The 25,516-nt window shown below is 33.2% G+C and overlaps 1 protein-coding gene and 1 long non-coding RNA gene across 3 annotated transcripts in view; one reads left to right on the top strand and one right to left on the bottom strand.

The window, feature by feature from the left end:
- The window catches only part of LOC125504835, a 108,890-nt gene that overhangs the window by 52,203 nt on the left and 31,171 nt on the right, over positions 1 to 25,516 (top strand). Inside the window, exon 3 of the long non-coding RNA XR_007281731.1 lies at positions 22,678 to 22,705. This is a non-coding gene — a long non-coding RNA (uncharacterized LOC125504835). The remainder of the gene's footprint in view (positions 1 to 22,677; positions 22,706 to 25,516) is intronic.
- Positions 6,217 to 20,980, bottom strand: LOC109545154 (serine proteinase stubble). 2 transcript variants are annotated; one of them, XM_048667388.1, is made up of 10 exons: positions 20,847 to 20,980; positions 14,601 to 14,899; positions 13,937 to 14,538; positions 13,206 to 13,603; positions 12,954 to 13,157; positions 12,467 to 12,892; positions 9,761 to 9,938; positions 8,637 to 8,905; positions 7,095 to 7,293; positions 6,217 to 7,035 (listed from the first exon to the last, which is right to left on the bottom strand). In XM_048667388.1, the coding sequence occupies exons 1-10, from the start codon at positions 20,965 to 20,967 to the stop codon at positions 6,918 to 6,920; spliced, it is 2,814 nt and encodes a 937-aa protein (XP_048523345.1). In that variant the 5' UTR covers positions 20,968 to 20,980; the 3' UTR covers positions 6,217 to 6,917. The 2 variants fall into 2 exon arrangements, with proteins under 2 accessions (XP_048523345.1, XP_048523344.1); XM_048667387.1 differs by having other exon boundaries at positions 13,206 to 13,601; positions 13,932 to 14,538.

Below are 25,516 nucleotides of genomic sequence, written 5' to 3' on the forward strand. Positions count from 1 at the left end.
ACAAACTTAACTTAAATTTTGACGACAAATCTGAAAATGAATGAAAAAAGGGGCGGTTCCATTTAAAAAACCAAAGTTGGTAACTACCACACGTTTCTGATACACCCCGTATATTGGAAAGTAATTTTAAAATGTGGACCTTTTAAACATGAAAAACTTTCGTAGGACGTATTTTCTTGTAAAGTTCATATTTACTGAGATATCGCACTTTGACGCACTAATGAGCAACCCTGTATATTATATTAATTACAAACGAATTCTCAAATTTGTGTCGCATTTAAGACAGATTTCAGATTGAAAAACCGTATTGACTGATTTTTTCTGTAAGTAACACGTTTTAAGAAAATGTATGGTCTTTTTCAAGCTACCAAACACTAAGCGTTTGAACACTACCTGAACCTAAACAGCTAAAACATCTTCTGAACTTGAGAGTACCGATTACATTCACTACGGAAAGGTTTCATATGATTTATCATCCACCGTTAAAATAGTTTAAATTAATATAGAACAAACGCACTTCTTCACATGACCGATTGATATTTCCTGTTATAATAGTAATTAGTTCAATTCTGCCAGACTAGTAGGTACTTAATCTTAGAAATTCATTGGAGAACTAATTGAGTGCCTATTAAATATTCGTAATGCTGCTAATCGGAATGGGAGTACAGGAGAACAAACGTCTAAAATAATTACAGGTTTTACTGGATTATAAAGTACAGTTACGGCACATTTGAGCATTCTTTATAATAGCATTTAAAATCGAATACATTCACATCACCATATTCACCATATAGAATGAATCAACGTAAACAGCACAAAAATTAGGGTCATTATGCCACGTTTGTTGAAAGAATCGGTTATAAATTTACAAGTCTTCTGACTATCCGCATTGGTGTATAATTTATGGGCAAAACTTGCAGGTTTATTGTAGAATTAAAACATTCCCAAAGAACCATCTACTGATACGTACAATAAACTCTACAGGACAGGCTGTAAATAATGTGCAATAAAGTTTATATTTTGTGCACGAAAATGCTCAAATTCAAACTGTTTCTTCATGTTACGATTTTTTTAAATACGCTTAGCTACACTGAGTTGACACAAAGGCATAGGAGATTGTAATTTATTGCTTAATAATCCAAAGCCAAAGTATGTTTAGCCTTTAGAATGGCGTTGCAATCCCTTGGACTTTTACTTTTGCGGTCACTGAAATAATCTAGTTTAGGAAGAAGAAAATAAATCGCGCGAAGTCCTTTTAACGAAAATCAAAAATAAATCACGAAAGCATTTTATTTCGAGTATGGTAATATTTAATTAAAAGAATGAGAAAGTGTATTGAGGTCAATGATGAACGTTTTGCTCAGTTTGGTGCTGCAGGTACTTTAATTAGTTTTTAGCAAATTTAAGTGTAATGATTAATTTACCATCCCGATTTAAATAGTCAGAAAAAGAGCTTCAGTAAAAACCTTCTGCTACTGGTCAATGTCGTAGAATTAGGTATAGAAATAGGAAGGTTCTTTCGAAAATATAAAAACATTTTACCAACGCATCTTTAGCAAAATCCTACTAGTTTGTTATCTAGAATTTACAATCATTTCCAACAAACAACGAACGCGTTTGATTACGGTTTGTATTAGAGAATTTGGAATACTATTTAATTTTGGTTTGAAGTAAAGCGCCTCAGAAGATGTATAATTCCTTCTCAAACGTCGTGGGTTCTAAATACCACAAAATTAGTTGTAAATTTTCCCCAATAATTAAATTATTGGGTGACTATTTTGCTTTAAACAATCCACCTTCAACCCACTGAAAATAAACAAATGTAAATTAATGTAGATTATATACTCTAAAATATCACATGTGCCGGGACAAATCTTAGTACTAAAATTGCTTTAATATTTAAAAGTTTCTCGTGCAAGATTAATTAAAAGTGCTTCTTAAAGAAGTCAGATGGTCATCGTGCCCCGGCTGGAAAAGAAAGGAAGTAAAATGAAGCAAATAAAATGCACGCTTAAGAGGATCATAAACAGAGGAGATGCATAAATTAGTGAAAGCAAGACGACGAGTCTTGTTCTCACACCGTTCTCTTTTTGCTAGTTTTGAGGACAAGATCTTAATTTTCGATTTCCTGTCGCTTTTTTGCTTTTGGTTTACGTACTATTACAACGTTTCAATTAGCTAGTGGAATTTTATAGGTGAGTTTTGATTAACTCGTCAGAAACTTTCATTAATCAAGTCTACATCAGGTTAATTAAATGGGATCAAATACCTGGACATAATTCCCCATAGAATGTGTATTAACAGTGTCTCTCTGGATGTCTCTAACATAAACTCCCACACTCAAACTCAATATAAGTAATGTTCATATGGTTTTTCCCAGTATTGAAAAACTGGTTATTAAATCATCTTAATGCCCCTAATCAGAAGTACGTACTTTTTTAGAAGAAGTGGAAACATTTTCCCGACTGGCAATGTTGTTATTTATTTAAAAATTCCTCCACAAAGTGGTAGAATTGTGAGCGTTAGAATTGCAATGTTTGCAATTATGTAATTTTTTTCGTTAATTGTCATGGTAGGCGTTGTAAAGTTATTTTAGGCGACCTGCGAAAATGTAATATAATAATGAAATAATTCATAAAAACTACCAAGGAATTTATTGCTATAATAGACTGAAGGAAAAATAACATATTTGGGAAATGTTGTATTAAAAAGCATTTTAAATTTCCATTACACGTTTACTCATTTGGTTTCACTTTCGAAGATCCCATCAAGTAATGATGCTTTATTAGTCCAAATTTGTGATCTTAGAAGAGAAGACCTGAAAATATTTGCAGAAGCAGGCAATAGGTAATTTGTTCTAGTTTGAACAATCGACAATCGTTTGCGAGAATATTGAATATTTTAATGAATATTTGATCAAAATGGAATATTATCCCTGATTCAAACCATAATGTTTCTCGCCCGAAACTGTGGTAGATTTTCGTACTTTTTTTCGAATCGTTTACAACCGGAATTAGTATCTACTAATTTGCTCTAGTATTCTTAACCTGGTGCTGATATTTTATTTTTGTGATAAACATGGAAATATTTTTATTTGTTTATTATTGCATTCTATCCACATACATTCAGCAACATACAACATATGTGACTTACATAGTACATAAGTATGAAAAGTCTTATTACATTATAGCACAACTGGGGATGGTTATATCAGTCGACACCTTATCCTTCTCCATAAGTTCTGGAGTTTATTCCTGTTGTTCTGCTAGTAAAACGTGATTGATGGGTTTAGTCATTGGCACGGGAGAAGTTAAGGTGCTTATTTCTTTATGAAATAAGTATGTTATGTTCTGCATTCGGGAATGGTTAAAATATATCTTCTACATGGGAGCCAGAGGCGTTAGCATTGGTTCACTTCCAGCGCAGTAAAGATTTGATTCAATGAAGGCGTTTTGAGTCTGTGGCCTTTTGAAAGTTTTTGTAGTTCTCAATAATCAGATCTGCGAGCTTGATAAATTAGATAACTGATCGTTGAAAGTGTGATTCATTATTTTTTGAACGACCGCCAGTATTTTTCCTAATGACGCATTTAGAACAGCTTGCAAATCACTGAATTTCTATTGTTCGTCCTGCATACAAGCGTATTTCTGCTTTAAATGTTTGGAATGATCTTACTTGGTAATAACTTTTCAAGTTTGTTAGCGCATACGTTTTTCAACTATTTAGAAAATATTGCCAATTTCGAATCTCACTACAATGCATCAAATTTTCCACCAATCCGGGGGTAACTGTAATTATTTTGAGACAATCGCCATCAAAGTTATTATATGTTTTACGATTTAGAAAAATGGAAAAAAATGTGACGAGATATGGCCACCAGTTGGGAATCATCGATCTACCAAATAGGTAACCTTCTAGCTAAGGCGTTATTCCCTTAACTCACTTTTAACACAAAGTGCACTTGAGCCGTTTTACCATCTGACACTTCCGATTGTTATTCTTTAATATTCCCCATAAGAAAGTACTCAAGGCGGTGCAAAACCAGTCTTCTGTGGTAGGTTAACTCAAATACGTCTGCCCATTCAATGAAACTTCATTAAAACTTCTTAGCAGAACTTAATTTTACAAGATTTAGTTTGAAGGCAAATTGTTGACGAAACACATCTGTTAGATAGTTTTGACCCTCCCACAAAAATTATATGAATTCGGTCATTGAACGATAACAATATATCAATAATTAATTAACTAAATAAATAGATGGGGTGTCAATTTTCTATGCACCGTCTTCCGCTCTTTCGGTGTATTTTGCTAATATAATTAATTCACCTCGAAATTTACTCTGAGCTAAGAAGATAACAGCAAAATGCCTATACCTTTTATACAGCTTGAGTAATCGATGTGGCAGCACTTTGCCATTATTTCCGATTTTCTTAGCAAGATTCAAAATTCATTTCTCATGCTTAGGCATAATGTCTTCTGTATAATGATTTATCTGGTCTGAGACAACCCTCCTTAATTATCAAATTTAGCGAATAAATATTAGTGAGGCGCTGCATAATAAGCAGAACGTATTTAAATATTTTAAACAGTTTATTTCTGCCTACCTACAAATTCTATTAGTTATTATCATATCTCGGAATTAGCAGAAAGTTTCCTTTTTTCAGCTTTCATTCTCTAAAACCTTATTGACATGACCAATATAGCTAGATATTGACTCTACTTAGTTAAATTTATTGGCAATTTTATTGTCCTTAGCTGCCCACGTAAAGAGAATGCTCATTTGGCTGCTTTCTCCAAATTACAAATATTTGCGGTTGTGGCCTCCTAGGTCATCATTTACCTTGTAAATTTCTTTTCTTGTCGTTTCATTATTATTTTAAATTCGCTAGTGCTACATCTTTGCCGACCTCCTGACATGATGAAAATAACAAACAGATGGTTTCAGTATGGCTTAAATGCAACATTTGCTTCTAAATAATTCAGATGGACTTCTATCCTATGCTTATATTTCAGTAAAGAAAGTTATTGACGACGACTAGTTAGTATGATTGGAACTTTTGAGTATTTGAAATTTGACAATGTAACCGCGCCAAAGAATTATTATGATCTAAAGAAACAATTCAGCGAGTTTTTGTAATATTGTGCATTTGAACCAATTTGGAGCCGCTTTAGAAGTTCTTAAAATTTGTTTTAACTCTAATTTTTAATTTTGAAACATGGAGTACTTAATCAAAAGAGTCAGGCTTTGGCAGCCATTGCGGGCATCTGGATTGTTTTATGGTCTTTTAGGCATTGTTGGAAAAGGTTTCGAAGGTTTCAAAGCACGAGATATTTGATCGACGCAGCAACCAGCTCTGACGATGCAGGCCACTCGTGTGTGCAAAACGTCAGGAAGGAATTATTTTGCGCGACGGAATGAAAAGTCAAAAAACTACTAACTAGTTGTATGGAATCTTTTAATTAATCTTCAAAACCTTAATTTCAAATATTGCTCAAAGTTGTCCAGTTTTCCAATGTGCTTTATTGGTAGATCAACGTTCACTTGCCCTCACAACTTTGGGATTTTTGGATAAGGAAAGGTCTTTTTTACTTCGACGAAATGTTAATTCTTCTTGATCAAACTTCAGACGTAGATTCGTTAAACCTACCCAATTTTGTGAATTGTGGAATGTGGATAAAGATTGTTCTTTAAGCCCCGGTAACATTCTGAAAAATTGCAGTATAAAGTATTGTCTATTATTAAGCTTTGGAAAAATCCTTGATTGATTCCTGAAAAGTCAGTACGAGAATTGCAGATCGTAAGAAACCTTCGCTTTTCTTGTAAGATCTACAGGAATTATATTTTCTCAGCAGAAACATTTTTAAAACATCTTACAGTAACTTGAATCATTTGATTTATTGGGACATTCGACAGTACAATGTGATCAAATAATTTACGTGTTTAGAACTTCTTCTGTATCATCTGTTCATATGTAGTATTTATATATAAAGTATTTTTATTTTTTTATCTTTTTTGTGGGAACAAAGAACTTATTCGATGCGCACGAATTTTTTTGGGTATTTATCACAGTCTGGTGGTGGGAAAATAGAAAGCAATTTCGTCGTCACCCATTTCGGGAGCATACTGTATAAAACATACACTTATTTTAGTCTGATATAAATGTTTTCTTTAGAGATAAATTAGTGGAAAGTGTATGTAATAAGTACGCTTTATCTTAATAAATAAATGTCTTATATTTTTACAGAAATAATTCTCACAGGCACCATTTCACATATGTACAAAATAACAGTAACAAACTAAATTTCATTACCTAGAAAATACATATTTTCGTTATTTCTGCAGTTGAAATAAATAAATAAATAATATACATACATAATATATTAACAATAACAGCAAGCAGCGTACTTATTTAAGTCAATGGCCTGATATTCAATATTTTAAAATGTTTGTTCTAGTCTGATATATTTTGTATATCAGAAATGAAACCTATTTTTTCAGAGTTCAGAAATTTCATATATGATTTGCAGGTGCATGGACTACCACTAAGTAGTGGTAGGAGTTTATTTATTTTGTCATGACAATCTATAATTACCTGTTCGCACAATTTTGCTACATTACAAATTAGTCTTCAATACTTATATACCTATATTTACAGTATAATCTAGCATTAATCTTTTTACAGCATAATTCTATTTGCGAAATTCGATGGAAGTCAAGTTTTTTTATCACACTCTATGTATTAATATTCGATGCATTGTCCACATTTTATTTTATGTTTCAGACTAGGAATTCGGTATATTGACTTTAGTTGCAAAATATGATTAGACCATTTATTAGAAATAGGCGAATTAAATTCGTCAGCCGAATGTTCGCCACTCCAATTTTTCACTCCAACAAATTCTGTCTATGAACTATATTAGAACTGCAAAATCTGATTTATCCAGTCTTTGAATTCACTGATTCTCGTATAAACTCCAGGTTGGTTCGGTTCCGCGCATCCAATTCCCCATGATATTACACCAGACAAAAGGAATCTGAAATAGTAAAAATGTTGAAGTTTGTAAATAGGTGATTTGGCTATTGTTGCTTCTACCGTTTATCCTCCCGTTGAATTACCATTGGTCCTCCAGAGTCTCCTTCGCAGGAATCGAATCCTCCTTTTCTCCAACCGGCGCATATAAATATATGGGGAATATGCTCGATATAACCTGCCGATCTGTACATCGACTCACAAACGGAATTGTTTATTACTGGAACGGACACTTCTTGAAGAACACTAGGTAGAGGTCCGTCTAAATAAGGAACTCATATTATTTCTTAAATAATCTTTGGATTTTATGTACAATTTTTATAAAATTTGTATGTTATGTCAATTACTTAAATCATTTTTAACATTTTTCAGCGATTAATGTGAATTATTTAGCATGACGGATGTACATTTCTTATTTTTGTGAATATATTTTCATTCGTATTTTTACTTTAGCAGTGTGTAGAAGTAAGTTAATTTGTTTCATTTCCACTTTTATGTAGGGTTTTATTTAGACATTGGCTTCAGGTATTCGTTTCCTTTTTTAATATCTTGATGTTCTCCAGTATTCACGTCACGTTCGTCAATGCTTGCCTGGTATTGTCGCTCCATTTAGCTCATTTCGAAACAATAACTACTTCTGCAGATTTTTACTAAGGTTAAACAGGAAACATCGGAACTTTCCGAAGAATATTTTCGTGATGGTTCAAATTAGTTCATTATCAGTGTTTAGTTAAACTGAGTTCCACTTTTATCTTCAATTTCTAAAGTGCTTGGAAGTATATTAAGATTATAAATGAAGTTATCTGATGCGCAGTTCGCTACTAAACTTTAACATTGGCTATAATTTGCAATTGCTTTAATTTTAATAGTTTTAGTATGATTTCACCTAATCTGCTACTGCAAATAATCACTTTACGTTTTTAGAGATATTTTATATAATTATTTTTTATGCGTTTATAAGTGGATTGACTTTATTAAACTAATTAACTTTATTGTCACTTTCTTTCTTTTGTCACGGTTCTTTTTTTTCATGAATTGTCTCATATTTTGAAGCTTTTTATTTCCGTGCTTGTCATCAGTATTTTTGCCAATTCACCCTTTTATTTCAGAAAATAATATTTCAAGCAGTTTAGCTATGTATGATGTTATTTTTGTATATTTATTTATTTTTATTTAGGTTATTTCATATTTTCGAATATACCTATGTAATAATCAGATGTTAGTGCCCTATTTACACTGATGCGAACTAAATTAAATTTTCTGGTAGATAATTCGATTGGAATCAAACGGGAGGCTTTTGATTCTCTGGTTCAAATCGTAAATTTGGGTTTTGGTTTTATCACATTCATGGGTGTATTCGAGTTGTCTGTTCCAATTTGTCAAGTTTTTTGCTTCTCAGTATTTTTTCACATACTTACAGAAACATATTTATATTCGAGTAATTCTAATAATTTATCTAATGTTTGCGTCTATCAAACCAGTTATATCTGTTAGGTATAAGTCTGTTATACTTGTCATTGTCTATTATTATCCTTCTTATTGTTTGTTAGATTTAAATCAATCGAATGTTACCTTATTTCCCGTCTCCCGTTATTTAAAACGTACCTTCATACAATCGTCCCCATCCAGTAACATATGCCGTTCTACCCACAAAGTTTTCATCGGTTTTCGGAACGCAAACTGGAATAATATTCGGCTGGAACTGAACGGGCTCGTAGAATCGTAACAAAGCTAAATCGTACTCAAAAGTTCGCGGATCGAACTGCGGATGTGAAGCCACAATTTGAACTCTTCTCTCTTCATGTAAATAAGGTTCGGCCTCATTGGAAAGATCATGTTCACCCAGACGAAGCAAAAGATCACTTGGCGGTACGCTAGAAGAGAAATTATGATTAAAAATATGTTCGTTTACATTTTGAGATTGTTTCTAAAAGAAAATTTCAGAATGCGTAATTTTGAGATATTTATTCTCTATAAAAGCGCTGTGTAGAGGATTGACGAAAATTCGTGAATTTACTTCAATAATTAGTTATAAAGATCCATTTACATTTTGCTGAACATGCTTGATCAAGATTTTCAAACAAAGTTGGGTACTTGGGTACTTTTATATTTAAGGACGACTTGATGTTCAAGTCATGATAAATCTGTTAGGCAGGGCACATTAAGGACAGAAGAACCTAATTCAGTGTCCCTCCAAGTTACTTTTGCGCATCACTGCAAGGCTTCTAGATCCTTCATTCAATTCTTCAAGCAACATAATGCTTGCTATGTTGACAATGAAGCAACTTTAAAGAGAGTTTCATAATATTCACCGCTAATAAGTTAAGATTTATTCCTAAAACCAATCACCTAAGAAGTAATTCCTCTTGTGTAGATTAGTTACTAAAGGTGTACCATTTTTGGATTCAAGTCACATGTTTTATATATTTAGATTGGTTCGATATTCCAATTTCCTGAATTTTGCATTTGTATACTTGAATATTTGTAAATGTTACCCTGAAATCAGTTTATCGTCTTAGTACACAAGTTGCTTCGTACCCTTAGAGCAGAACAATTTAAAATAGAATAATTTCACAGTGTTTTATTGCACTATGAGCAGGATTCAACATCAATAAATGCATACCATATATCGCCTCAAAAAATAAGGATGGTTGATTTAACTCTGGTAATATTACATGGAATTGAAGGTTTCGTAATTGCCAAATGTAATGTAATAACGTTTCACTTACTTGTCGACACAATGAGCGGCTGTAATGGCCCAATTCTCATTCAGCAAAGCTGCTCCGCATTTATGAAGGTACGTGGATGTCCGCCACTGTCTTAATGAGATTTGCCATGGCCATTTTCCAAATGTGGACTTTTCTCCACCAACAATTCTGGCTTCGGGCCACATTCGTCTACCACATACTGAGGCAAAAGGAGCGTTAGTCAAACTGACTGATATTCTCGTAGAAGCATTGCAAATATAACAGTTCAGAAGGCTGATCAATATGATAATGCCCGACTGGTTCATCGAATATCCGAGAGCAAAACTAGATGCTGTAATTATGATGTTTGCTTTTCTTATTACGAGATGCAGGATGATTGGAAATTGAAGTAATGCGCTCTTATTTGCATGGGGAGTCATTAACAGTTGAAAGGCCAATATCAAATTTGCTATTAAACGTTGCTTTAAAAAGCTTGCCATGAGTTTTCTGCAATTACGAGTTTTCAACAGGTTCGATTATGTAATTTTTTGAATAAACATAAGAACTGCAATGATGCTTAACTAGTGTCTATCGTAATAGTTTCCTTCCTGATAAATTAAACTGATTTTGAATCGCTCTCTATTTTTTACGAGCTGAAATATCTTTTTAAATTTTTTTAATTTATAACTAATAAAAAGTTTTAAGCTTTGCTATGCATACACGATAAACAGAGCTATATGTTTCCATTTAATTGATGATAAAGTTTTTTAGCTCTTTCTTAAGTTTCAACTCGTAAAAACTAACCAACCCTTGATCGACGTTGAAATTAACAATTTTCTGATATTATTAAATCCACATTTCAAGACAATTTTTAAGTCAATTACGCTGGCTATGACATTGGAGTTGTAATCTCCGTAATCTGCTTAGCTAATGACATCGCAAAAGGTGCATAAAATTAAGGATTAAAACTAATTGTATGTCATTTGGGAAGTTCTGAGATGCAAAATGGCCAGACGTTAAATATGCCAACCGTTCACTGTTTTTTACTTATATGTGTAATCAATGAAATGACCTCCAAGATATTTAATCGTAGTTTTAAATATGGAAAAAATTAAAAATGGAATTTATTCACATTTAATGGACTTTTGGGGATCGGTCAAAAATGCTTGTGAGATTTCTAGAGATTTATAGTATAAGGGCCGCACCGAAAATATTGGGTCTCTCAGACTTCACTCAACCAAACACAAAAGAAGCATCTTTATAATGGATAAATAGTAAGAAATATATAATTAAGCTGTTATTTTAAAGTACGTATACTATACTCAAAATTGTAAACTTTTGATGTTTAAATCCCTTATAAAGAAATGTGAGGGCATTTCTAAATATGTCACTAAGAGTATGATTTGGAAATAAATTTACTAATATAAAACTGATTCAGCACAAAGTATGGCAAATCATCACATTACTGCATCAACAGATCTACTTCCTTCTACTCAGCACTCAATCTTAAGGACCGCGTAAATTCAGCAGTTTCTCACAATCCCAACTAGAATGTTTAATCACGCCACAATGTCCGAAAAACATAAAAACACACCGCGATAAAGAGAGTTAATTATCTTGTAAACTAGTGCAAATGAGCATTAAAACAAAACCACTGAAATGTAGATTGCCGGCCAGCGGATCGACCAGACCTATGTCTTATTGTTTGTAATTTTTTGTTTCTTTTGCTTAAACTAACGAGTTTAAATTACCTTGAAGAAGGTTGAAGAACTAAATTTTTACAGGGTCTGACTACACGCAATTGCAAAATCGACAGATTGGTTTGCGGTTTCAACGTTGTTGATCTTGAGGATCAATCATGCTTGATTTTCTATTATAATTTGCCAGCTTTGTTTCAGTTAGATAGATGTCTCACATAGATAATTTTTCAATTGTTCAGTAATGGAAACGGGCCTTACTTTCTTGTTAATGCAATGTTCATTTTTTAATAATATTCTAATTACCACAATAGCGGTTATTAAAAATCGCAGTAATTTCCACTAACAAAAATTACATTTTTGAAACTTTTTCATACTAATTATTTCGCATACTTTTTGGCAACTTTAAATTTTTTCATGTTTCCGGAAACTGAAACTACACTTAGAACAACATTCAGTTAACATCAACATAAATTAAACAAAATTATGTGAATACAAGGAAAAAGATGTAGGAAAATACATACAAGTTAAAATTACTCATCTAAAATGTAAAAATCACATCAGAAATAGTTTAAAAAGGTCTGACGTTGAGTTAAACGTGGCATATCAAAATGCATTAAATATAACAAACTCTGAGCTAAAATTCTGCCAGTTCTGCACTGCATACTTTTTACTCATTGAAGAACTCGGGCCGTTATCTAGATAGGTAATGACTATTTGATATTCTCTTATATCGCTGTTTTTTTATCTTTTTTACCGCTTTCTGTAGCGCGTCCGGCTCTTCGAGATGTAATACTATTTTTTCGCAAAGGATTACGTTTTTATGTTTTACTTTTTGCAGCACTATATAGTACACTCTTGTTGCTCGTTTGGTCTATAATTGTTTAAACGTTTGATATTTGTGTCCATTTACTTCATTAGTTTTAGTTGATTTGAAATATGTATAGTGAACATTTTGAATTCTTTGGAATATTATCCCAATTACACATATTTGCCTCGATTGGGCACTTCTCATCTCCCATTCTCTCATTAAATAAGTGCTTTTACATACCATCAGTAAAATCACTCATATTCACTGGTTTTGTGCCAGTTATATCTTCAGTAGTTGTTGCACTACTTGAAGTTTCCATTTCCAATGTTGTTTCCATGGTCTCGGTAGAAGTTCCACCTCCACCTGCTTCCGTTATTGCGGTAGTATTTTCAGTGACATCTACTGTAAATGTTGTCGATGCAACTGATGAAACTGTTGTATTTATCGCCATTGTAATCAAAGGAGATTCTGTAAATTCTGATGCAGAAACATCATGTGTTGAAGACGTCAATACTGGAGTGATGGTTGATAAAGGTTCTAAAGAAACGGGAGTTGTTGACGACAACACGACTGTTGAGGCATTTTGCGATGCTATTGGTGATAAGGTAACAGGAGTCAGACTTGGAAGTGGTACCCATGAGTCTGGAGTCGTTATCGGAATCCAATCTGAAAATTCACAATCGCGAATGAGCGACTTTATTTGTAGGATTAAGCTTCTTGTGCGTACCTCCAGTGAAATTGGAAGTGGTCACATTCTCATGTACAATGTTGATGGTGGTTTCATTTTTCACAGTTTCGGTCCAAGTTGTAAGTTCAATCAGCGGTTTTGGACTGGTTACAGGAACGGTGCTGGTCGTGATCGTTGTACTGGTTGTAGCAGTGGGAGCAGATGTTTCAGGTTTTGCTGAGCTTGTCGTGATGGGGCTCGAAACTTTAAAATAGTGTAAAGTGAGTGTTTAGGCGCCTTCCAGAGCCTTACCTGGTGCAGAGCTGGTGGTGGCAGGCTGAACAGTGCTGGTTGAAATGCTGCTTCCATTAATCAAAGTCAGCAAACCGCTGCTTTCAATCACTTCATTGTTTGCAGGATTCAATTCAGTTTCCATGATTTGAGTGATGTTTTTCTTTACAACTGGGTCCTCAATGCTAGGAACACTTGTCGATATTCCAGAAGCTTGGGAGGACGAAGCAACGTGTGTAGTTTGAGTTGAAGTAGAAGAAACTGGTTTAAGGGAACTCGTTGATGGTTTCGCCGTTGTGCTTATTGGTGAACGAGTTGTAGGAGGTGACGGTTTTCTTGTCGTCACGGTGGTAGGATGCCTACTAGGTGACTGGGTTGTGGTTCGAACAGGCGGCGTTGTAGTTCTGATGGGTTTAGCTAAATCGTTTCAAAAAATGTTCGTAAAAGCTCACTTTATGTGAATAAAGAGCAACGGAACGGAATTAGCAATTCCACTCAAACTGCCAAAGTGAATTATGGTAAAGAGGAAATAATATGGGCCCCACCCACACAGTGGCTGTTTAAGTTTTCGGGGAGGTCAATTCTGAACCAAATATTTTTCTGCACAGCAGCGCTCAGCGTTTTTTAGTTCAAACCTATTGTATTTAATTTTTGAATAACTGTGACTTTGTATGGATTTTTCGTTGTTAATTGCAACTGCTCCAAAACTCTCAGAAAAACATGGAAATAAAAACAGTTTTTACTCACCTGTTGTTGTTGTTGTTGTTGTTGCAGTGGGCCGCGTATGTCTTCGTGTCGGGTTAGTTGTTGCAGGTATCCGCGTGCTAGTAATTTTGCTAGTTGTACTAGTCACCGGTCTTTTAGTCGTTGAACCTTTAGTCGGTCTGGTATGCTTTGCTGGAGGTTTACTAGTTGTATGTCTTGAAGGTTTGTGAGTGGCAGACGTTGAGCTGGGCCTGTGGTACGGCCTATGAGGCGCCGTGACTGCTGGGCGGGGCTTGGTTGTAGTGACAGGACTTTTCGTCGATGTCCTAAGAGGAGTAGTGGGTCGCTTTGAGGTGCCAACTGAAATATGTTTAATCGTTGTGGTTTCTAGAAGCGCTCCATCAATAATCTGGAAAGTTTGCAGTTTTTGGGGAGTTGTAGTTGCCTCTTCAGTGGTACTGGTGAAAATGGTGCTGCTGGCCAAAGGAAGTTTGGGTTCAATTGGTTTTGTTGTAGATGGCTTTATAATGAGACTGGGTCTTTTGCTGCTGCTTTTCGTAGTAGTTGGTCTCATTGTGCTGGAGTATCTCTTTGTGGTTGTGATACTGGGTAGTTTTGTTTGTGCATTGGTTGTTGTTGTGTTTTGTGCCTGAAACATGTTTTCCGTGTTTTTTGACCACAGATCGATTATCAAAATTTTTGTCGACTTACCATGGCTGTACCGCTACTGAAACTCGGCTGCGTGCTGGTACTGATGAGCAAAGTGGTATTGTGCACCCTTTCAGGTGGTACCCGACTGTCCAAAATTATATTCGTTTCTATGCTATTCTCAGCTTCTTTGATTGGTTCAATGTGACAACAGGAGCCAAAATAAAACCTATCAATGCAGGTACCCAGATGAGTACCATTCGATTTCAGACAATCTATGGCAAACATGCAGACTCCAGTGAGTCCATTGTTTTTCCTGGATACACATGGCAAGTTGCGGATATTTCTGCCATTTGTTGACCCTGGAACAAACTTGCACTTATAGACATTGAAAGTATCTTAATATCAATTTCTTATGCATTACGCACATTGCATGTATGGTTATTTCCATGGCATTCCCGGGCATTAAATTTTATTGAAGTCTTTCATATAAACAATCAATGTGTAATATACAAGGTGTCTGTAAAATACAAAATCCTACCACAGATTCCCTAGATGAAAACATGATGATTTGACTTAGCTTATTTAATCCAAAAGTGGACGATTTTCAAAATACAGGGCGTGAAAGTTTCAAAAAATGTTTCGTTCGAAATGCGGCTATCTAGTCGATGATGAACAATAAATACAAAAACGTATTTTTTACTACTTTATAACTACTATTTGTTTATAAATTAAACTTATGATAATCGGGACTTGATATCTGCTGATGCTGAGTGAGTGGTTTTTCTTATTGCATTTTGTTACTGTAGCTTCCACACTTACTTACAATGAGGACAATGCAACCTGATATGAACCGAATACAAGTGGGTACTGCATCGTTTAAATTTAATAATCCATATTCAATATATACCTGCACTTTCAATTTGCTTATTATGGAGGTGAAATTAACAGTAGTTGACCCATTAGTAGATTTGTCAACTGCGTCTACCTATACCGGAAAGATTTTCCACAATATCCGATTTACTACGCTTAATTAGATGAGTCGATATTGTTGCAGCCTGAACTCGAAGCGCAAGCTAACGCTAAAAAGCCATAAGTTCCGGTACAAAATTAATTGCAGTGACCACGGAAACAAGTAATTAGGCGCTTTTTTCAACAACATTCTCTGGTCTAACTGGACAGAAATTATACCGAGGCTCCTGAGAATCAGACCGTTATAAATCGGTAAACGGATCATTCGGATTTATCGAGATGGTTAATATATCGGATTCAGTTTTTTTAATAATTAACAAAAGTAGGCGTTTTATGGAACGATGTTAACATCAGGCGTGCGATGAGCGCAGTGGCAAGCCTCCATCGGCAACAAAATAAAACAATAAAACTTGTATAAAAAGTTGTGTATGATGGTGAAAAGGTATGTTATAAATTTCAAAAAGCATTCAATTTGTTTAGCATGTGTTTAAACATTTTTTAATTATTGATTTATTTATTAGTGATATAATATTTTATATAGTATTGTTTTGATATTTTATAGTATATTTTTGTATTTTTATAGTATATTTTTCATTAGTATTTTATATGTATAGTGCCTTGGACAAGCGATGCATCATTAATTAGAAAGCTTTAGAATTGTAAACACATATTTTTAATTAGTATGAAGAAATTCTGGTACGTCACTGAAGAGAAATGCATTATATAACACGTAAAATATTTTAGTAGGTCAGGTTCTTGAGGTCCCGTTACGAAACACACTTACGTGGATTGGGTACATCACGCCTATCGTTAAAAATCGAGTGTGATTTTCAACATGATATACCTGTTATTATTTGAGCGATGATGTTATGCTGGGTTTGTCAAGATTAATTATTATGTTATTTTTATAATGAATTTCAGACCGCAATCACCTATCAGTGCTATTGCACTAAGAACTCTCATTTTCAATCGATGAGTCGAGTTTATTTGGGGATGTTTCACGGAAACAGTAAATTGTTTATTATCAAGCATGCTGTTAAGCATGTTTTTGAAAGGCCTTTCTTGATTCTATTTGATTAGTTCAACACATTTTTTAAATATGTTTTTAATATGTTGTGTTGCGGTCGAAAATGCGAAGATTGGGACAAGATAAACTAAATAAAACATTGATGAGTGAAAATTAGACTATTTCATTATCAAAATACTGTGTTATTTTGAAAACGCAAGACAACAATGTTTGCTCCGATTTTTTATGCTTGTTGAATCATTTTTATTTAAACTTATTTTGCTTATATCTGTAATAAGCAAATTAACCTTTTAAAATTGTATTTCTGAAATAAGTTAATATTAAAAAAGTAGTAAAAATCTACGATATGATATGTTGAAAGACACAACCGCAGATCGAAATTGTTTTCTACTCTTGCTGAAAAAAGCTGGTAATCTGTTACTAATTCGAGTATTGATTTCCCATGAAATAATTTTTTACCTCATTTTGATTTAAATTATTAAACGAAGGGCCAACGTTCTTTGTAGTCGATGTATGCATCGAAAGAATTTATTTGTTTATATAATGTTACCTATAACTGCAGACAGAACACAGTATTGTTGATTTCAGATTGAACTCAGAGAGGGGCAGGTTTTTACGGAATTTTGAAATGGATAACCTAGATTATTTTCTCAGATTGATGCAAAATTGAGTTGAAATGATCGGCCTTAAGTCTGTTGGAATCGTAAAAAGCTTATAAAACATCAAAAATTGATTGTATTCAGGACGTTATGTTCCCTCTGATGGATAACATTTCACTAAGCGGTTTTCAGATTTGCTCATGTGACGAAATTAGCATATACATTATTGGCAACTACGCGAATTTCTTCGTATTTAATCACTTTAATTTAATTCTTTATTTTTAGTGCAATTTGAAAAATGGACAACTTTTGAACAAACGGGGGATTTCGTTGAATAAATATTGTCTATTTTTGAGTTCCTGCAAGTAAATTTATTAATTCTTTTAAAGAGCTTAACTTAATTAAGTGCTGTGATTCAATCAATCAAAAATAGTTCAACTTTGAACTGCGGAAAGTACTGGGGATCGGTCTGATGTGATCTTATGCAACAAACCTTCCAAGTCAATCACCAAGCTTTCGGTAAAAATATGATACTTATACCGGGTGTCAATTTGAAACCTTCAAATCCTTAACATGTTTCTTTCAGTTGAAAATATGAAAAATCGTCAATGAAAGACGCGTCAACTTTATTTGTAATGGAAACACTTTACATAAAAATAAATATGTTTAGCCTCCTAATTTCAATCCCCTAGGACGAGTAGATGTCACCCTTAGAATCTTAAATGGGAAAGGGGGTCAAGTGGCACATTAAAGAGCATTCAATTCTCTTTACATTAGTTACTACTTTGCTGCTTTTTGTTCGGCGATTTCCGAATAATCGCTATCCAAGGTTTAGAAACAATTAAACTCTCCTTGTAATACAAATAATACAAGAAGAGTGGGTTACACTGTTAAAACCATTGAATAACAGGAAGAAAATCTAGTTTAAACATTGGTTTTTAATTCTTATTTTAAACATGAGTTTAAGGTAAAGTCTTAAGAGAGCGGTAGAAGTGGATATTGAGAGAGAAAATTCACAGTTACATTTTTTCAAGATGACTTCTCCTATTTCATTAAAAAATGAGCTTAGCAATTCATATTTGTGTTTCCTGGATATAAACAAAATAGGAAAAACTGCATAGGTGCCCACGAATTAAGAGGCACTCTAATTGCTGATGAGGCAAAATATATTAAAAATCTATCGTCAAGTGAAAATGGCATAAAACATATGCAACTTACGCACACTTAAAGCAAACCGTTATTTACTTAAACCTTTTTGAGTGGGAATTAGTTAAAATTTTGTAATTTTTTAATTTAGTTTTCCAGAATAGTATAATAAACATTTTTTTCAGTTTTTTTTTCTGCTTTTGAACTGATATTGAACATTTTATTTTAGTTGTTTCACCTTTTGACTCATTTGCCGTCGGTCTGTTTGCAAAAAGAAGTCACTTTTAACATGAAATTTAAGCCAAAGTTTACGCCTATTGCTCCTAAATGAAAGCAAACTACTTGAAATGATTGAATGATGAGACCATTTGCATGATACATAATGAATGACTTTTTAGCGGACATTTAGCAGAAAATTGTTTGAAGGGCTAAGTTTAATGTGCTGTAAGCAATGTACTTTAGCACCAACCCACAAATATTGTTATATAGCGGTCACAACCCGATTCCCATCAAAAACATAGCATTCATCACTGCCTCCATCACACGCAGAACCGATTAATTTCAATGACCATTTATGTAGGAAGTGTATTAACCATTCTAGCAAAGTAAGTAACGTGGAATGGGACGAGCTTAATAAGCCGCATGAGATTGCATCGTGACATTCAGAAGCAAGAAAAGAAGAAAAATCCTGCAGAAGCATTTCCTGAATGGGGTCAGTTCGTGTGACGTCACGTTGGTGCGAAAATGTCGCAAAGAATCGGGGTCAAACGTGAGTGTGTTGGCGTTACCACCAAGAATCCGTGTCGCAGTTATTTTCTTCCTTTTTTCTTTCTTTGAACTATCTGACCGGGAAATAAATCTAGACGTTTTAGGAAAACTCGGAATTGCAATATTTGTGATTTTTCGATTGTGTCACTTTTTTCACTTTGCGGGAAGCTTTTCTCTTTTTATTTGGCACTTTCAATCTGATTTTGCACTGCTTCCAACTCCTGTGCACTAAATGTCCAACTGCACTGCTTCCAACTCCTATCCCAAAAACAAATATTTTCCCTGCGGTTCTTCTGCCATCTTTCAATGTTATTGCATATGGAAGTTGCGTTCAACGCGCCACAAACAATCGATTTCATTATGCATTAAAATTTCAGAATACCAAAGTTAATTCCGTTGTAATGAACATTTAAATATAAATGAGCGTGAGCCTCCGTTACCTTTAATAGTTTATAACGTAAAGTAAACATACACAGCCTCCATTTGAATTGTAAATGATTGGATTATCAGCCTTTGAGCGTCTGTTGATATGGTTTGCCTTTCCGTATTTTCATATATTAACCAAATTGTTTCTTAGTAAGGTGGAGAAAGTCAAAGACTCTTCTGACTCAAAGTAGCGACATAAATATTTGCCGTATTTCAAATATTTTCTTTTCTGGCTAACTTTAATTAGTCGCCACCTCTTTCTTTGCCCTTAAGCTTTTTACTGAAATCTTCGTGAAAATGTCTTGTACTAGTCAAATATTAAATTTGAGTGAGGCTTTGAAGCTGACTAATGGAGTTTACTTCACGATTAATTAATTAAACTTGGTTAGAAGCTTTATTTAAATAATTTTAAATGTATTTCAGGTGTTAACTATTTCAAATCAAAATTCAAAAACATCAAAATCAAATAATTGTTGATTGGTTACAGCAAGATGTCACTTACAATTTACATTTGTAATTTTAACAGAACTTTTTGCTCGCTTTGCTACTATTATTTCTGCGGTTCCCACAGAAAACCCTTCCTGCAAAGGTTTATCATAATTTAAAATCAGCTGCAAAGTAAATTGAAAATCCGATTTACTTTTTCTACACAGAATCGCTCTAACGTCCTGACCTTAAAGTGCATTTAAATTGAATTTTGCATGAATTTGGGATTGGCAGGGAAGATTGAATTTGGTTTCCGCTGACAGTTTGCGCAAGCAAAATACTTTTTTTGCTGAATTCCTTATTACTGTATATTCTTTTGATATTCATTAGATATACGTAATTTAAAAATTGATTTAGGAAGCATGCAAATATTATAAAAGCACTAGAAAAAAGGACAAATGTCCTTGCGAACCTTACGCTTCGCTATTTCGTAATGTTGTTTTAGAGTTCGCTATTTTCGATTAATAGGAGGTACAAGTCGTTAACAAAAGGCATTCGGGTATCTCTTGATTGGTTAATTTCCTTTTTCCATGCTCGAGTTATCTACAATATGGAGTTCAGTGCCTGTAAATGGACTGTTTTTTTGAGAAAAATGATGTAGGTAATGCTAAACGATTATTGCAAAATGCCGTTAAAGTTGGAGGAAATTACACATAATACTTTTTGCAAAGTTGTAATTGAAGTAGTCTTAGTCTTTCAGAACATTTTAACATTGAAAAGTATTTATGACGTGAATTTTAATATATAATTCTATTTATTCTTTCAAATTAAATTATAATTGCCTCTAATATTTAAAATTAATCGTGTTTTGAGTTTTAGTCAGAACTGTTTCAATTTAATTTCAAAAACTTTACTCACAAATCAAAAAGTTTCATTTGAACTTACCTATATTTGTGGTGATAAATGCAGGTTGCATGTTGTACACCGGAGATGCACTCGATAAATCCAATAAAAATGTCGCTAAAGTTACTAAAGTTGCTGGCAACATCTGAAAGACAAAAAACATCTTTCTTCGATCAAAAATTTTTAACTACCAACTGATTAAACTGTCTTTTTCACCAGCAACAAACAATGGAGTTTTATTATATATATATAACGTATATCATCCAAATATAAAGGAAAACAGATCGATTTTCTCAACACAAATTCTTTATGTAAAACTGGAAGATCCACAAGAATGGAAATCAGCGAAATGTTTCAGTAGCTGAACCATAGTTTCAAAAAAATGTTTTCTGCAATAATTTTTTTGGCATATTGCCGAGCTGAATTAATGCAAGCGAAGGTATGGTCAACGTCATGAATATATTTTTCTTACTCATTGTATATCCAATTATTTATTTGTTGGAAGCCATTCTTTTAGAAATTTGCGTTTGAGTTGTAAAATTACTATTTCGTCTATATTTTTGCAATATACCCGTTAAGTGTTGCAGGCATAATTTTTAAGTGAAATATTGTTACTTTGATAACAAATATTTATCTATGTTTATAATAAATTTAACAAATCGGTATCAGTTTTGCAGCATTTTAAAGGGCTGTTAGGAACTCATTTCGAGAAGATGTTATCTTTTAACAACAAAAATCGGTAGGTTTATCGATAAATTATTGAAAATTATTGATAAGTTATGAAAGTATAACAAACAATTTGAAGCGTTTTATTTGCAACCTTCCGCTAATTAGGCTTATAAACTCTTTTGATAATAGAAATACTTCATACTTGCTTAAAATTAAAATAAATTGTAATAGTTTTATTATTTTAAAATTTGATACAATTTAGAGGCTGCTCTTTGAACCAAAAACAACTGTAAATAGGTAGTACATAGACATAAACAGGGTGACCCCTTTGAAACGAGCGAGCTTTAAAGCAAACGCATTTTAATATGCTTATGATAATTTGTGAAATAAAACAAAGGCCACAGAACTGTTCGTTTCCTACTATCAAACGTAGAATATTAAGTATGTAATAACCAACAACTCGCAACCCAAAGGTAAATTTTCTTGAAAGCGCGAGGAGTTTAGTGTTTGTTCAAAGTTTCGCGATTTTGCAACATGGGAAGAAAATAGATTTCAAAGCCAAAGTTTGATGAATTTGACTGTAAAATGGTTCCATAAATTGCGAAAGCGAAGTAACGAAATTAAAAAATCGAAAACTGTCAACGATTCATAAAAAGTAGATACATTAATATCATTGTTAATAGCATTAACGTGGGAAGAAATTCCAGCGAATCTGCTTCTCACAGGATTATTATTATTCTCAGTGTAATTATGGAAAATAATGATTTTTCCACTTTCTGGTTCCAGTTGAAGAGATTTTACTCATTTGCTACATTTGGTTCAAAAGACAATACATTTAGTTTGATTGCACATGCTGTATTTCTTCCCGAATAGAATAGAAGAATCTTTCTTTTAACCTTGGATTTCTTAAATCGTTTCTGTATTTGATCTGCTTGAATCCATTGATGGACAACGTGTGCTCATGAATGCGTGTAATTTATAGACGCAAATAGATTTAAATATTTGCAAAACTTTTTTTTCTTTGTACTTTTTGGTATTTGAATCTGCACGATTTTGTGTCATGGTTTGGTGCGTTGTATTTATATTTCAGTTATTGGCCTCATGTAGATCTATTTAATTCCACTACGCAATACTGCATATTAATATCATTTTCTTATATGTTCGGGTCAGAGAACTCATTTTAAATCATTTAATTTTGTTGCAGGTTCACGTAGTCCATGCGTTACTGACGAGTAAGTACTTTTCTAATTAAAAACTAATAAGCGCAAAAAAACTGGCGGTATGTAATGTGGAATTAGGCGTAAAGAAACTAACTTTTCTTGCTCATCTGTGGCCTCTTAATTCGTTCTTTATTAGGATTATATTTCATATAATTCTCGGTAGTTGATTGAAAATTTCCGGAATTTTTTTATGCAAAAAATTGTTTTCCGCATAAAGTAGCAGGAAGATCCGTCGACATTAACTCAATGAGCACTAATTATTTTATTGTCACTTATTTTATTAATTCGAAAAATAAGCAACAGCGCAATAAGATAATTTGATTTATTTTGCGTGTTAGTGAATACCAAGATCCAATAATCTTACGATGAAATTGTCCTTACTCTAATAAACCGTAAGTATCGCTAAACATGAAAATAAAGGTAAGTGCTCTTTTATTACTAAGACAGCGGGTTTTCGATTTTCAATGTTAATCTTTCTATTTATGTACCCATTAGTGATAAATTAATAACCGTTAGCAGTGTCAACATTCTCCAGGGTATTACAGGTGATTGACCAAAATTATTTAAGTTAAATCATCGTTTAACAGATATGATTTGTCCGAAAGTACATTTTTGTAAACGTGAAAGCAACCGCAAAAATGTGCCAAAACTATAAAAATTAAATGCTATATGATGTATTTTAGATTTCGGTTTCAGCTTTACACTAATAACGAATGTCGTAGAACGACAGCAAGTAAGACAACTGTATCGAAAAAGCGAAACAGAAATTTGTAATAATCCATAGAAAATTATATCGAAATAATCCGGGATTGGAATATTACACATTTGAAAGTGAAGTAGTACGGAAGCTTCCAACAAATCGTTTGCTACAAAAAATACTTTGCTACATGATAAAGTGATGTTTTCAGCAAGATATTCCTTGCTCTTTGCCTAGATACCTGAATTGGATCAGCGTAAATATTAAGTCATTTCCTTATACGTACAGTTATGAGCTGCAGCAATTAACCTACACTATGTGCATACAGTAGACTTCATCGGTAACTCAATTATTTATCTGTAATTTAATTTACTGCCTCCTGATATAACAGTTAGTTTGCTGAGAAATGGGCGGAATAGAATTTGAGACATACAAAGACGCCATTTCGAGGAAATCAAACAATGGATAGTTCAGGGCATAAAAGGAAACTGCCAAGTGGACAGTTAGTACATACAAATTCAATTAAATGAATGAATTCCTTACAAGTTCTCTCAATGGATGGTCGCTGAAGTGAATTAATTCCGAAAGTTGGGGAAGACGTATTATCGACGCGAAGAATGGAAAGGTTTTCCACAGCTTTATTTCCTCTGGTTCTGTTTTTGATCTGTCTGAACTAATACAGGAAGTTGTTAATCAGAGCTTTTTCTATTTGCTGAATATTTGCACAAATTTAAAATTTTTGATGAAACAATTATTTTGAGAGCTGTTTGAAGGAACCTACTTCAAGTAGAGGTGGTTGGGACAGTTGGCTAATGAATGTCGAGTTTAGCTTTTTTAATTATTATTTACGAATACGTACGAATATTTCTATATCTAAGAAGAATTACATTGCAAAATTAAAAGTTTTCCATTTTCAATATCACTAAAAATTCCAAGACTTAAGAGATTAAGAAACAGAAACAACTGAAAATAGTTGAGATTATTTTAAATTTTTTTACAAATTTTAAAATTTACATTCCAAATCTCAAGTTTGCTCTTACTTTGAATTATTCGTAGTAATCGCACCGTTATATTTTACTTGGGTATTTCAAAGTGAAAGCAAATTGGAAATATTTTTTTCTATAATATATTAAGTTTAAGGATAAGAAAGTTGACTATGACGAATCAGGAAATTATAAATATTTAGATACATTTCTCAGAAAATCTCATGTATCACCAAATCCAAGTACTTAAATTATACAAACGGATATACTTAGAGTAAATTTCTGTCATTTGGAATATTGGCGCCTTTGGGTTCAGTCATATTGCTTTTAAAAATATAAAATTCAACTTATAGTTAAAATTTGAACTATTACTAATGTTCCTGAGCAGGATCATATAGTTTAACATTCACTTTGTATCTCAGGTACCATAAATATTTTTGAACAAAGTTTCAACTTTAATTACGAAATTTTACCCTGAATTTTCAATCTCTTTGAAAACAGGATAAATTTATTTTTAGCCAAGCGCCCAATCTAGATTTTGTGAAGGTTTTCATTGAATAATATTTTGCTTTTAATAATGCAAGTTTGTTTACGGTTCTGTTTTGAATTTTAAATGTTTGTTGCCAAGTCCAATTAAAACCGGCCCAGCGGAACCTGATGAAAATAACGGCGCATACTTTTTAAGTGGTTTTGTACGGACTGAATTTTAGCCGATTTAGTAAATTAGCTTTTTCCATTTGGCCTGCAAATTTGGTTGACAAAATAATGCTAATAAAATAGATAATTATCATTCGAAAAAAGATAGCAAAGGAAACATGTTCAAATACTTGTTTTTTACATTTTCAATAAATTTCAGAAAAAAATATGTAAAGTGTATCAAGTAGATAAACAAGAGGGGCAACAGGAAAACTAAACTTAAGGACTATTGTTCTTTAGGTATGCAGGGTGGCCATTTTCTGAATCTTTATATGGGTACCTTCTACATTTTTAAAGATAGAGAATCCGTTAAATGGGGAAAATTGGGCAGAATTCCATTACCTATTCATTGCCGTTTTCAAAATTTAGGTACCCGACTTGGTTCCTGAAATATCCTGAAAAGGCAAGAAATCAACACTTTTTTAATTATCATATAATTCGTAAACT

The sequence above is a fragment of the Dendroctonus ponderosae genome, unplaced genomic scaffold, assembly GCF_020466585.1.
Source record: "Dendroctonus ponderosae isolate FM_Combo_2020 unplaced genomic scaffold, Dpon_F_20191213v2 Dpon_F_20191213_6, whole genome shotgun sequence".
Taxonomy (NCBI): Eukaryota; Metazoa; Arthropoda; class Insecta; order Coleoptera; family Curculionidae; genus Dendroctonus; species Dendroctonus ponderosae.

Bases quoted from the DNA above. Each gene is read 5' to 3' on its own strand.
- LOC109545154 (XM_048667387.1), bottom strand. From the start codon at position 20,967: ATGTTTTTTGTCTTTCAGATGTTGCCAGCAACTTTAGTAACTTTAGCG. The intron at 9,939-12,466 runs GTATGTAAAAGC...CTTTTGCCTCAG, and splicing joins TATGAGTGATTTTACTGATG to TATGTGGTAGACGAATGTGG. The intron at 8,906-9,760 runs GTAAGTGAAACG...TTTCTCTTCTAG, and splicing joins GCCGCTCATTGTGTCGACAA to CGTACCGCCAAGTGATCTTT.